Genomic DNA, 13,364 nt, shown 5'->3' with positions numbered 1-13,364 from the left:
TGCAGATGAGCATGTCTTTCTTTGTTTTTCTTTTCTTTTCTGCAATTCATTTGCTTTATTCTTTATAAGATCTGTTTTCTGCTGGTCTGTCACTACATTTCTGCTGCCCCTCCCTCTAGCTGGGTTTGTCAAGTCGCCCATGTCAGAAACTAAACTCACGGGGGACGCCTTTGAGCTGTACTGTGACGTGGTTGGGAATCCCACTCCAGAGATCCAGTGGTGGTATGCTGAAGTCAACCGGGCTGAATCTTTCAAACAGCTATGGGATGGTGCTCGAAAGCGCCGTGTCACCATTAACACTGCCTACGGGGTGAATGGCGTGAGCGTGCTGAGAATTACTCGCCTTATCTTGGAAGACTCTGGGACTTATGAGTGCAGGGCGAGCAACGATCCCAGAAGGAATGACTTGAGGCAAAATCCTGCCATAACGTGGATACGAGCCCAGGCTACCATAAGCGTCCTTCAGAGTGAGTTCAGCACCCTACAGTGGTAGTACTGTAGTATCTAGAGGCAGTCAAGTGACCCTTACCCCTCCTGTGACCCTGGTATAACCCACCCATTGTCTTTGTCACATTTTTTTGGTTTTGAACCCAAAACTATTCCTCTGGTTGTAGTGCTTTACTGTGTTTGCCACCTTCTTACTGTGTCTCCTCCTTCCTAGGATCAAAGGACTGGGGAGAATCTCTGGAACTGTCTTCTAGTTCCTCTGTGAAAACAAGCCCAGTATTGGATTGTTTGTTACCTCCCTTTTACTTTCTATATTAGGCTTCCTGCTATCCTAATGCTGGCTTCTTCATTGAGTGCCTTTCTACTTTGTGTTGTTCCCTGATCTAACCATTTCTAACCATTTTTTTTCTTTTGTTGGGATCTCGTGGAATGCCTTTCTTTTTCACATGATTTTGAGTTCATAGACTTCTGTATAAATCCTTCCCATTTGAATTCTGTTATATGTGAAAGCCTGGATTTTCCCTTCAAGTCACAGCACTTTACTTTTATAAATAGCATATATGTATATGCCCAGACCTCTCAAAAGTTGGTCCTTTGATTACTGATGCAGATGCTTTTGCCTCAGGATATAAAAGTGAGTCATTACTTATCATGTAGAAGTGGTAGCCAAGAATCTCCCCTTTCTCATGCTTGTAGCATGCGTTAAGCATCTTTACATGGAAAGCTGAATGATAGTGGGCCTGGTCTTATTATATGCCATGTGAGCTGGGTCCTTAAAGGCTCCACTGTACAAATGACAGGTAAATCAATTAGACAATGCTATAAAGTAAGCAGGAATAGAACTGAGATATACACATTTCATTTGCAGTGTTAAGCTACCATTGAGATTTCCATCTTGTAACAAATTATATATTTTGATAGAAATTTATGCTGAATTTTTACTCAGTCAGATTGTTTTAAAATATTATTTACCTCCCTCTAAGAATTGCTGCTGTGTCCCAAGGCATCACATCCTGGGCTTCCATTTTGGTTTTCTATTGCAGCTTAGATGACACATACTCATGAGACTCTACAATAACATAAAACACTTTATGCTTCCATTTATTATTAAACTGTATTCTGATCTCACCCAGTTTTTTTGGAAAGCAGTCTTGAGAACCCGGTGTCCCCAAGCTGTGACATTTTGATCATTGGTTTAAGAGCATGCATCCTATTCCTGGCAGTGGTAGATAAACCAGAAGTAGAGGATCAAATACTGGATCGATTGTATTTATTGATATTATTAATAAGAATTTTAAGAGAATGTTAAAGCAGGAAGAATAAAGTGTCTGTCACTGCTGAATGGAATGATAACTTGTGATAAACACAACATTTTGGCTATAGTAAAATGTTGATGGATAACTTGAAGAAAAGAAAGTCCTCTCACAGTTGCAGGATTTAAAATGGGCATCTTCTTGTTCAACTTGGTTTCATTTAATGTATTTGGCTGATTGTATCTGAAGGCTACCACTCCCTTTAAATTACCGGTAATATTGGCAGTATTTCCTGATTCCCTTCCATGAATGGCTCCTTTCCCCATTGGGAATGAGTGAGCTGCGGCAGAGAAAATAACATGCCCAAGCCAGCCTGTAAGTACAAGGATGAGCTGGGATTCACAGTGAAGAACTGTCAAATATGTATTGTGTACATTTTCAGCTATGAATATTTTCACGAGCCAATGTTAGAAAAAATGCCATTCTGCTTTCAGTCTTCTTCTGTAAAACAGGCAATTATTGTAGTGAATATGTGAGAGAGCGGAGCCAGTTAGAGAATGGAATTTGGTCTCCGAAGTAACCAAGATAAAATATTGGTAAGGTTATTATTAGAACTTTTTCATATTATCTTTCCCATAGATCCCATTTCTCATTTGTCTTGTTCATCAGAAGAGTTATACCACTATTCTGCTGTGTCTCCCACAGCAGCTCATGCTAAGCTGACAACCAAATTAAAATTATAAAAGTCTACACCAACCAACCACAGTCTTCAGTTCAGACCTGCTTGCTGTCCAAGGTTCTTGGAAGGATACTCAGTTTGTTTCAGGGTCTGATTCTGCTTTGTTCCCCACCCTCCAGTTCACTATTGGGAAATTAGAAAATGTCTATAACTTTTGAGAGAAATGGGTGGTGTTTTAGCCAATTCACTTGCCCCTCCATTCTGGATAAAGCTTTTCAAATGCAGGCAAATAGGTCCAAGGCCTTTTTGTATTAGGCAGTTGTGAAATTGGACCTTTTTTAAACAAGAAATATTGTAACTTTATTTTGTGTAGGAGTTGGGTGACATTTGCAAGCAAGGTTGCCAGGGCATAAATCCTGCCAAAGTTCAGAAGAGCAGCTGCAGTGGTTGCCCTACAATTGGTTGCCCTACAAGCGTAGGTGCTCCTGGGTCAAAAGGTGCTCCTGGGTCAAAACAAACAAACAAACAAAACATTCAAATTGCAGTTGAATAGTTTCAGGGACTTTTGTGCTAGGCAGCTTTCAAAAATTGATTTTGAGGAGGAAGAATCTAAAAGGATGAGCTATCCGGGAAAAGTCATTCACTTTGATTACAAGCTAAACTTGTTGGTTACAAAGGAGCTTAACTCCCTTACATTCTGATGGCTTGGGGAAAATTATTGTTTTGTTTGTTATTATGTTACGTATTTTTGTGGTTTTGTACTGTGAGCTGCCCTGTGATCCTCAGATTAAGGGTGGTATATAAATTTAATAAATAATAGGTTTTGCTTTTGCAATGCTGCTCCTCCCCCCAAACGTTCTCACATTTTCCTTATATATGATAAACCTGGAGACATACTTTTGGTTTCAGTAGATCCTCACCTGCAGCAAACGTAGATGTCTAGATTGCTGAGGCACCATGAAACTTGTCAGAATTCATTTCTCTGACTTGAATGCTCTAGCACCAATCCTGCTTCACCTCAGACAAACCTCAACTCCATTCACGGTACCCCAGCTTATGATTCATCAAAATCTAATGACCCCAAACAAGCTCCTCCAGTTTACCTTAGAGAGCGTACAGGGTTTGTGGTGCAACATTTTTGCTGCCGTTTCTTCCACCTGAAAATTTTGAGCCTTTGTTTTTCTTAATTTATAGTCCTTAGCACAACCTATTTGCAAGCTTCATTCCATAATGTCTGTTATTGTTAAAGTATAGCTTCAAGTTTCCTATCTTCACGCAAAAATAGAACAGTTCTAGAAAAATAAAGTCACACAAAAAATCAAAACTTTGTAGAAATAATTACTTCATTTAATATTGCAATTTGTCTGGAAAGAGCATATGAGTGAGTAATGTAACATCTGGGTTTGTGTGTACATATCTGTTGCATAGACATGTATTTAGGGGGAAATGTGTATGTGTTTCTAGAACATAGTAGCTGGGAATGTGGATGGGAGGAAGTGAAGTATGCCAAAGAATCTCAAAGGGTAAAAGAAGAATCTGGCATGGCAGAAGGTGTCATGCTTGTGCGAAATTCGTATGTTGATGAGTGTGCAGTTATGGCCTTCTTCTTTTCTAGGCACTTCTTCCTTTAGCTCACCAGCATTTCTTTCATTTCTTCTCATATAGCCCATACCATTGGAAAATAACTAGCCTTAGTTGCTGTGGTCCCTCTGCCTGAGGAATAGAGTCTTGGGTAAAACTGGTAGTACAGGCCAGAAATTACACTTCTATACACGGCCTTTTACAGTAGTGTCTTGTCAGTAACATACAGAACCTGCTTCAAAGAAATGTACATTTTAGGGTCAACAGTGAGTAATACCACAGTAAAAGAAATGGTTGGAGCTACAAGCCTAGCAAGGGAACAAATGTGGGTACAGAGTTCTATGGTTTAAATGTAAGAAAACACTGTGTTAAATATAGGGTGGAATGAAGAGGTGTTGGTCAAAGAAGTGGAAGTCCGTATAGGGTGAAGCAATGGGGTCACCATTAGCTACAAATAGGTGGCTAACATAGGCAGGCAGGCAGCTTGGCTGACAAGGAACTGATAAAGCGAAAGCTTCAGTTGCCATCCCCAGCATACCTGCTTAACAGTGCTGCTTTGCCAAGACAGTGATGAGCAAAACAATATTGTAGTTCTCTGTAATAGAGTTGACGTAGGTGGATGCTAGCCATTTTAGGCCCTACAAAGACAGTAATAAACACACAGCACTGTTTTGTTCAGAGTAGACCGATTGAAATTAATTAGCATGACTAAGTTAGATCCATTAATTCTTGTAGGTCTATTCTGAGTAAAACTTAGTCAAATATCATGCTCCATCTGTTTTGCCATTGTCCAGTTTCTCTGTTATGGATTACTTGGGTTTCTGAAATGCAGTTTTCAGTGTTGTGTATAACTTTCATATAAACTCAAAGCACAAAGTTTAATACTGTACGTCAGGAAGATATGCTTTGTGTTCACTTGTAACTTTGAGACTTATGCTTTATAGAGCACTTGAAGGGTGTCCCAGTTATGCAAAACTGATAGTGGATGTGGAAACATGTAAAGCTATCTAAGGTAACAGCTCTTGCAATTTTTTTTTTAAAAAAGACATTAAAAGAAAGCAACCAGCATATTGCGTTGGATTACAGAATCTTCCTACATGAAATGGGAAATGGCTCTATGTGTCAACATGCAAGTCATGAGTAAAGCTAATAATGTAGATGGTAAACAATTTGATTAGGATATTTTGGCTTACAGTACTGGCTTCATGTTTTGAGCTCAGATTTATAAATATGCTTCTTTCCAATTATGGTAATTAGAATGTTCCAAAATACCGATAACAACCTTGTGACAAAACAATGCTATAAAATCCTTCTGCAGTTTAAGCTGGATAATTCCAATAGACAAACTAGTAACTATGCGATTTGATATCTCCCAAAGTCTTGTGCATCTTTCTCCTGTCCCCTTCCTTCTGCTTTGGTTTCCACGTTTTCCTGCTTAACAGTCACTCAAACATTGTTCATACATTTACAACTTTTCCTAATAGAGATCGGGTGTGTCCTTTGCAAGTATTGACAGTGCACCATTTTTTACATGCAGTAATAACTGGCTCACCAAGTATCTTTGATCTAGAACTGCTATTCATTTTATTTTTTCTTATTACTTCAACTATATGAGTGAGTTTGGTTGATCACGGGTTTGTGGGTAGCAAGAATGTGTAACCTTTTAACATCAAGGTAACAGCACCTGAAGAATGGAGCTTGGAGGACATTTAGTTGCTGATGTTCAGCTCTCAACTTCAGTTGAATTTTAGATTTCTGGAGTTCAGGTTGCAGTAGGAAAAGTGTAACAAATAACTTGCAATTTGGGAGAATGCAATATAGCTCTCTCTCTTGGACTTAGAGGAATCCTGGGAAATACCTGCTGATAGCTCTGATTGCTGCCCTTTGACAATCACATGTTGCCAAATGAAAGGAAAAGGAAAATATTTCCTAATAAAACTATGTCTCCTAAATATCAGTCTTAAAATAAATTATGAACTATAAACCAGATTAAAACTCACTTTCACCTTTTATAGAGTTCTTGTTCTCCTCTTTAATCAAGTCTGCATAATAGCACCTGTCATAGCACCAAGGGAGGGGCTTCAAGAGGATCCTGCACTAGAAACCCTGTAGTTGTTTGGGCCATAATTGTACCTAGATCAGTTCCTACATGTGATCCTAAATTGGAAATACAAAAACTTTATTTTAAAAATCTAACTTATTCTGACATTTACTATTTTTCTTAAGGGAAAGGCAGGCAAGCAGGCAGCTGGGTAGGAAAAGAAATGAAACATTTAAAACAATGCAATTTCTCACTGTAGACTGGCAAAAATGTCAGGTTTTGTTAATGGAGGCATAAAATAATAATAATAATAATAATAATAATAATAATAATAATAATAATAATAATAATAATAATAATAATAATAATAATAATTTATTATTTGTACCCCACCCATCTGGCTGGGTTTCCCCAGCCACTCTGGGCGGCTTCCAACAAAGATGAAAGATACACTAAAATGTCACATATTAAAAACTTCCCTGAACAGGGCTGCCTTAAGATGTCTTCTGAATGTCAGGTAGATGTTTATCGCTTTGACATCTGATGGGAGGGTGTTCCACAGGGCGGGCGCCACTACCGAGAAGGCCCTCTGCCTTGTTCCCTGTAACTTGGCCTCTTGCAGTGAGGGAACCGCAAGTAGGCCCTCGGAGCTGGACCTCAGTGTCTGGGCAGAACGATGGGGGAGGAGACGCTCCTTCAGATATACTGGATGCAAACAACTATTGAAATAATTTTTCTTCCTTTGAATTAATATGTTGCTTTCAGAGTGTTTACGCAGATGGACCTTATAAATCTTCTCTGATGTGATTTCGGACCATATTAAAGCTGGACACAAGTTTTGTAGTACCTTTCAGAATAAACATTCATTGCTGCCTATTAGCACTTCATACGTAATAAAAGTAAAAACAGTGCTATTTTTCTAGGAAAAAGAGGTTCCGGAACTCACCCTGTTCTCTTATAATGCCAATGGTGCCCACCTGAGAGGTGCCAGAACAAAATTCTGTTGAGTTCCGGCTGAAGAAAAAAACCTGAATAAAAACATTGGGAGACCTGATTATGGATCTCCTATGCCTTGTATAAATTAGCCCCAGAGCCCTGAAGGGCTCAAAAATACAACATTAAAAAAAATCTACACACTGCTTAACTGCCATGGCTAGATTTATTCTGGAAATGTCTCAATAGAATGTCTGTTTTTAACTTAAAAGTATAACGAAGAGGGATCAGAAAAACTCCCATTCTTTTTACCTTTGAATGTTGAAATGAAAACTGTTATTGGGAACTGAACTTAATGCACTTCAGTTCTATGGTATATAAAACTTAGAGTCCCCATAAACCAAGGCTGTGTTTGTAACGACACTTTACTATATATAAATTGTGGTTCACATATCCTATGTTGTAATTCCATGTTGAATATGTGATGCATTAGTATGCAAGCACCAGTTTTAGTTGCACACTACAAAATACATTGTGGATGAACCCATAATTGCAAATTTAAAAAGGTAAAGGAACAATGTTGGAGGGATCCAAAGTGATATCATAATATTTGAGGTTAAGGTACTGGAGCAAATGGATTTGTTCCATGCCTGTTTGGTTGAACTAGTTGCTGCTTGTTCCAGAGTTACCTCTTTAGTCCTAGATAATGTGTGGGTTGTTTGCATGTGCATATGCATGCAAACATTATAATTTTCCTCTATTTCTATCATAACCTGCCACATATTTTAAAAACAAAACACCAATGTGTGCCTGTGGTTTAAAGTGGTGCATTGATCTCTCTTAGATTGTATTATGATACCATAATACAATCTTGGTATTTTTAAGTTATGTAAGTATTATATGCAATCTAAGTGTCTGATAATGACATGATTTTCTTTGTTAGCTTCTTGGAAGTTTGGCATTGGCAACTCAGTTTGGAAAACTCTATACAGGGTTTTAGCAGAGACACAGCTTATTGTGCTTTACTGATATCTTTAATAGGATATTTACCTGTTTCAGCAACAACATTTTATCTATAATGGTGTATATGAGAGCATCCAAAATATCAGTAGTATCCAACTATTGCGTCCCATCAGCACAATGATTTATGCTTGTAGAACTCAACTTTCAAATCCTCTCTTCCCACTGTGCACAACCCAATTATGATCCAGAACATGGGTAGGCAAACTAAGGCCCTGAGGCCGGATCTGGCCCAATTGCCTTCTAAATCCGGCCTGCGGACGGTCCGGAAATTAGCGTGTTTTTACATGAGTGGAATGTGTCCTTTTATTGAAAATGCATCTCTGGCTTACTTCTGGGGCCTGCCTGGTGTTTTTACATGAGTAGAATGTGTGCTTTTATTTAAAATGCATCTCTGGGTTATTTGTGGGGCGTAGGAATTTGTTCATTTCCCCCCCCCCTCCAAAATATAGTCCGCCCCCCCCCACAAGGTCTGAGGGACGGTGGACCAGCCCCCTGCTGAAAAAGTTTGCTGACCCCTGATCCAGAGGGTTGAGGAAACCCCCAGAACATATTTATGGGGCATGTGGGGTGAGGGCAGTTCCACTGCGCAAGTGTAAATCCTTGGGCTAATGAAACAAGTTACTTAGCGCTATATTGGATACAACTCTGTATTTTATTTTATTTTATTTTAGTGGAATAGGCTGAATGTTGCTTGCATAAATGAGGATGAAGGTGTTTCAAACTGATGTTATGTGTACATGTCAAAACTTCACAACGGTGAATTGGCTATTACTTGGATGGAGCTTATTTTGCTTGCGTAGCTGTTAACTATGCCTCTTCCATTGTTGAGTCTGATAAGGCGTAAATGTTACTAACCTTAACCTTACGTGTGATTATATTAAATATGAGAAACTCCAGAATGTATTTCATTCTTTTCTTTTTTCCCTTTTCATATAGGGGGACTGGTCCTTGTTGCCTTTCTCTGCTGCTCAGCTGTTCGCTGTATGACTTTCTTGATGTCTCTTAAGCTAGTGAAGCTGTGTTCCATGTGTAGTTCTCTTCCCTCTCCCAGTTCCTCTGCCATTTAGTTGTGATGTGTAGGGCATTTTAGTGTGCAGAAACTGATTACTCTTCTTTTTAATGTACCTTCTTTTTTAGAGCCCAGGATCAATGCCAGTAATGATACAATCATCATTCCACAATCTACACCTCCCATCACACTACAGTGCAACCTCACAACATTTCCCAGCCCTCTCACTGACAGCTATTGGGTGAAAAATGGTGTAGAGATTTCGGATACTAGAGAGAACACAGACACTACCCAGTACAGGTAAGCCTTGAAGTGGCTTTGGTATTGTCCCTAAAAAATGAATGAAGCTACAGTATAGCTAAACTTTTTCCAGTGAAACTTGACATGTGTCGCTAATAAATTTTAGGTGACATTTAAGACTCATTACTGTGGATTCATGTTGAGCATTATGTCATCAGGAGTAATGTTCAAAATACAGTGGTACAGTGGTGCCTCACAAGACGAAAAGAATCCGTTCTGTGATTCTCTTCGTCTAGCGGTTTTTTCGGATCAGCTGATAAGCGGCTTAGCGGGTTAGAAAAGGGGGGGGGGAAGGAAAAAAACCAGTAGGAACTTGCAAGACATTGTCGTCTTGCGAAGCAAGCCCATAGGAAATTCGTTTTGCGAAGCACCTCCAAAACGGAAAACTCTTTTGTCTAGCGAGTTTTCCGTCTTGCGAGGCATTCGTCTTGCGGGGCACCACTGTACCTTGCAAGACAAATGCCTCGCAAGACGAAAAACGCGCAAGACGAAAGAGTTTTTGAGTCGTTCCGCAAGACGAATTTCCCTATGGGCTTGCTTTGCAAGACGAAACGTCTTGTGAGTTCTTGCAAGTTTGTTTCCTTTTTCTTAAAGCCGCTAAGCCGTTAATAGCCACTAAGCCGCTAATAGCCGTGCTTCGCAAGACGAAAAAACCGCAAGACGAAGAGACTCGCGGAACGGATTAATTTCGTCTTGCGAGGCACCACTGTAATACCGTTTCTGCTGGTCAGAAGTTGTGTTTTCTTTGTTGTAAATATTCTTTTTTGTATAATTTATCTCATCTTCCTTTAATAATAAGAGTAAACTCTGCAACATAATCACTTGCAAACCTCAGTTTGTAGTATGTGTAAGACTCATATAGAAATTGAGTTACCTTGGTCCAGTTCTTTTAAATTGTAGCATGTGAGAAGTCCAATCTAGGCAATACTATATGCTAGGATTACATATTTCTGTTCTGTGCTCCAGATCAGGCAGTTGGGTTGTTCTGTGTTCCAACAGTGGATCAAATCTAGAGCTAGCAGTTGCTGCCCAGTTTTTTGCGGCTTATTTCAAGGTTTGGTCCATGCTTAGGGCATAGTACTGACAGAACCTTGGGTACCTTTAGCTCCTGCTAGAGAACTTCTAAGGGTGTACTCCAGTTTATGGTGATTTAAAGGGGTATCAGCCTTGCTTAGAAATAGTAGCTACTTCCTTGCTACTAGCATCCTCAACATGGCAGTGACTTCACACAAGAGTATTGTCTGGTCTTCATGATCATTGGGGTAACGTATAGTATTTGTCAATGTTTAAAATTCAAGTATATGGATCTGTGCCTTGTGTTGCAATATATATTAAAATTGGGTAATTTTGCCCGACTCACTACACTAATTTTGAGTTTAAGAATAGAAGCTGGAATACAACTTGGTTAACACTGTTGGTCACTTTAGAAATATTCATATTCTAGTCCTTAACTTCAGAGCGGGGCAAACAGTCTTTATAACTGATGTGTGCTTAATAACTACAGTATATCACTGGGGGGGGGGTGGCGTTTAGTGGATGTGAAATTGATTTAAAACATGGTGATCTGGAGTGAGATTGTGGTGTGAGGAGATTATTATGCGGGGCTGCTGTTTGAAAAGCTCTTCAGAAGTTGCCAAAGCACCCAAGTGTACTCAGTGCCCACAGGATACTGGCTGACTGGAAAAGGAAATTGAAAACCACCTGGGAGTGGGATGGTGTGTCATGCAGGAGAGTAGGACTGGCTGAAACAGTGAACAGGAGCACTTATGCAACATTTTGTTAAAATTCCCAGTTGTCTTCTAACTGTTAATATCTACAGAGGAGCCCCTGCTTTAAAATTCAACCAAAACAGGGAGTTCTGCTTTCCCACATAGCAGAACTTTTTCAGTTGTGGCATTGTATCTTTGGGAGACAAATGGTTTGTCGTCAAGGATCTATAAAAGCACTTACCAGATTGCTAGTGATTCCCATAACTCATAATCTAGTGAGGTTGCTCTGCAGAAAGGTAGGGCAAGTGATTTAAAATCACTCTTAACCATCTTGTACACTAGAAAGGTTTTATTTAATTTCCAACCAAAGCATCTCCCAGTAAGCTACATTAAACCAACAAGCAAATGCACAAAATTAGACAAGACCCCGCTTTAAATATGTGCCATGCGTAATTATTTGACTCCTGCATTTTCTTGTGTAGAAGAAAACTTAAACTATAAGTTTAACAATAAGTTTATATGTAACAATCATTTTGGAGTAGTTTAGATTCACTTTTCCCCTTCACAGAATGAACCAGAGATGATTGAGCCATTGCTTCTCAGCAACCGAGTTGATTTGTTACCAATTGTGAGCTAACTCTCTGGATCCCCATTTCTTTTCTTTGCAGAATTCCAAAGCCCAGAGCAGATGATTCAGGGGAATATTTGTGTGTGTTCGTATTTGCGGGTTCCCCTGTAGCAAATGCCACTATAGAAGTGAAAGGTATGCCTTTATTTTTATTTTCTGCTTCCTTTTTTAAAAAGCTTGATTTCTACTAATTGTTTCTTTGTATCACTATTTTTGAATCACTTTATTTAGTTCTTGCAATCTTGCAGTTGCGTCTTACTGCATGAGTGGTCATCTTCCACACATGTCTCAATAAATTTGGATCGTCTGTTGAATTGCTTAGTCAAATTGCCCACAGAAAACTTTGTATTCTTAGAATAGTGTGTACATTGGTATTGTTTCCTTGCTGTACTCTTTTACCCTGCTTAATGGGCTGCCCACTAACAATTTTCCTTGCTGCTAAGAATCCGTCTCTCCAAGCTTCAGCTCTCTTCAGAATTCCTGTCTCTCCTTGTAGAAAATGTCATATCTCTCCTTAGGTTCAGAATAGAGTTTTGGGTGGGGCCAGTTCAGGAGCGAATGTGACAGACTCTCCTGTAAAGATCTTATTGTGCTTGTTCATTGGGTCTAGAAGAGGGTGTCATACAGTATTTCAGAAGTCCAATACTCTGTGAATCCCAGGCTCCCCCTTCTCTGCCCCACAACATTTCAAAGGAGCTCAAACTACTTTCTCTTTTAAGAGAGGGAGAAAGTAATTCTACGGCACTGTGAAAAGCTTGGCATGGCAGTCATCACTACCTTGATGCTTAAATGGTGATCATTTAGAGCTGTAAAGAGCGATAGGACACAGGACATTAAATCTAGTCTCTAACTTTGAATCGTAAATGTTACACATAGCAAGTTAAAAAAAAATTAAGTACACTGTTTCCTATAGATTTTGTATTTTGTCCACATGACTGCTTAATCATTACCAAGTGTAAATTAATAACTCAATTTTTTCAATTGCTTGGCACAGTGTTCCCATCTGGCCCCAGGGACTGAAGTTCCCCATCTCTGCTTCAGCACAGTGCCATTTACTTTCTTAATTTTCTCTCTACCATCTTTAGGTTCCTGTCCCCCCTAAAGTTTAATGGTTTGTTGCATCATCCAGCACCTTCTTTCTTTCCCTTTCTTGGGCTCATCAGCTGATTTTCATGCTTCTAACAGTCCTACTTTCCAGGGTTTTGTGCAGAGACTTTTTTTCCACCTGTTGCCACCTGGACTACTTTCTTGTACTAACTATAATTTCTACAATCATTAGACTTGGTTCTCTAGCAAAGGTTTTGCTTTATCTTCCATTTGCTGCCCTTTCTTGTTGAATGATCATGCTTTGCTGAATTGTTATAAAATGCAAGTTCTTTTTCTCTCTCTCTGCTGCTTCTGTTTAACTCCTGTTGATATTTTGTGACAAGAACTTGTCCATGATCTTTGATGCTTCTTTGCCTTTTTCGCTACAAATTCAGGTTCTTCAACTAATCAGCTTTCTGAAAATATTTCATTGCTTTTCAAAGGATAGCTAGAACTCTGTTCACTTACTATATCTAAACCCGATTATTATAAAATACTTTCTGAGGATCTCTTTACTTAATTGAAAATTATTGTTGTCCAGACTGCAACCTTCCATATCTTCAACTTTCAATGTGACCATGTCTCTTCCCTTTGGTCCTTTCATTTCAAACTTTAGATTCTTCAAATGTGTGTGTTTATTTGTCTCCTCCGGCCTCTATTTGTAACCCTTCTGAA

General features: G+C 39.2%; 1 protein-coding gene across 2 annotated transcripts in view; it reads left to right on the top strand.

The window, feature by feature from the left end:
- The window catches only part of NPTN (neuroplastin), a 46,299-nt gene that overhangs the window by 12,753 nt on the left and 20,182 nt on the right, over positions 1–13,364 (top strand). Inside the window, exons 2-4 of one of the 2 annotated variants that reach the window (XM_081169244.1) lie at positions 120–467; positions 9,095–9,266; positions 11,644–11,738. In XM_081169244.1, coding sequence (XP_081025370.1) covers positions 120–467; positions 9,095–9,266; positions 11,644–11,738 — 615 coding nt within the window. The remainder of the gene's footprint in view (positions 1–119; positions 468–9,094; positions 9,267–11,643; positions 11,739–13,364) is intronic. The other variant, XM_081169245.1, reaches the window with a different exon arrangement.

The sequence above is a fragment of the Podarcis bocagei genome (assembly GCF_964188305.1).
Source record: "Podarcis bocagei genome assembly, chromosome: 14".
NCBI lineage: Eukaryota > Metazoa > Chordata > Lepidosauria > Squamata > Lacertidae > Podarcis > Podarcis bocagei.
This window is presented reverse-complemented; position numbering and strand designations above follow the sequence as displayed.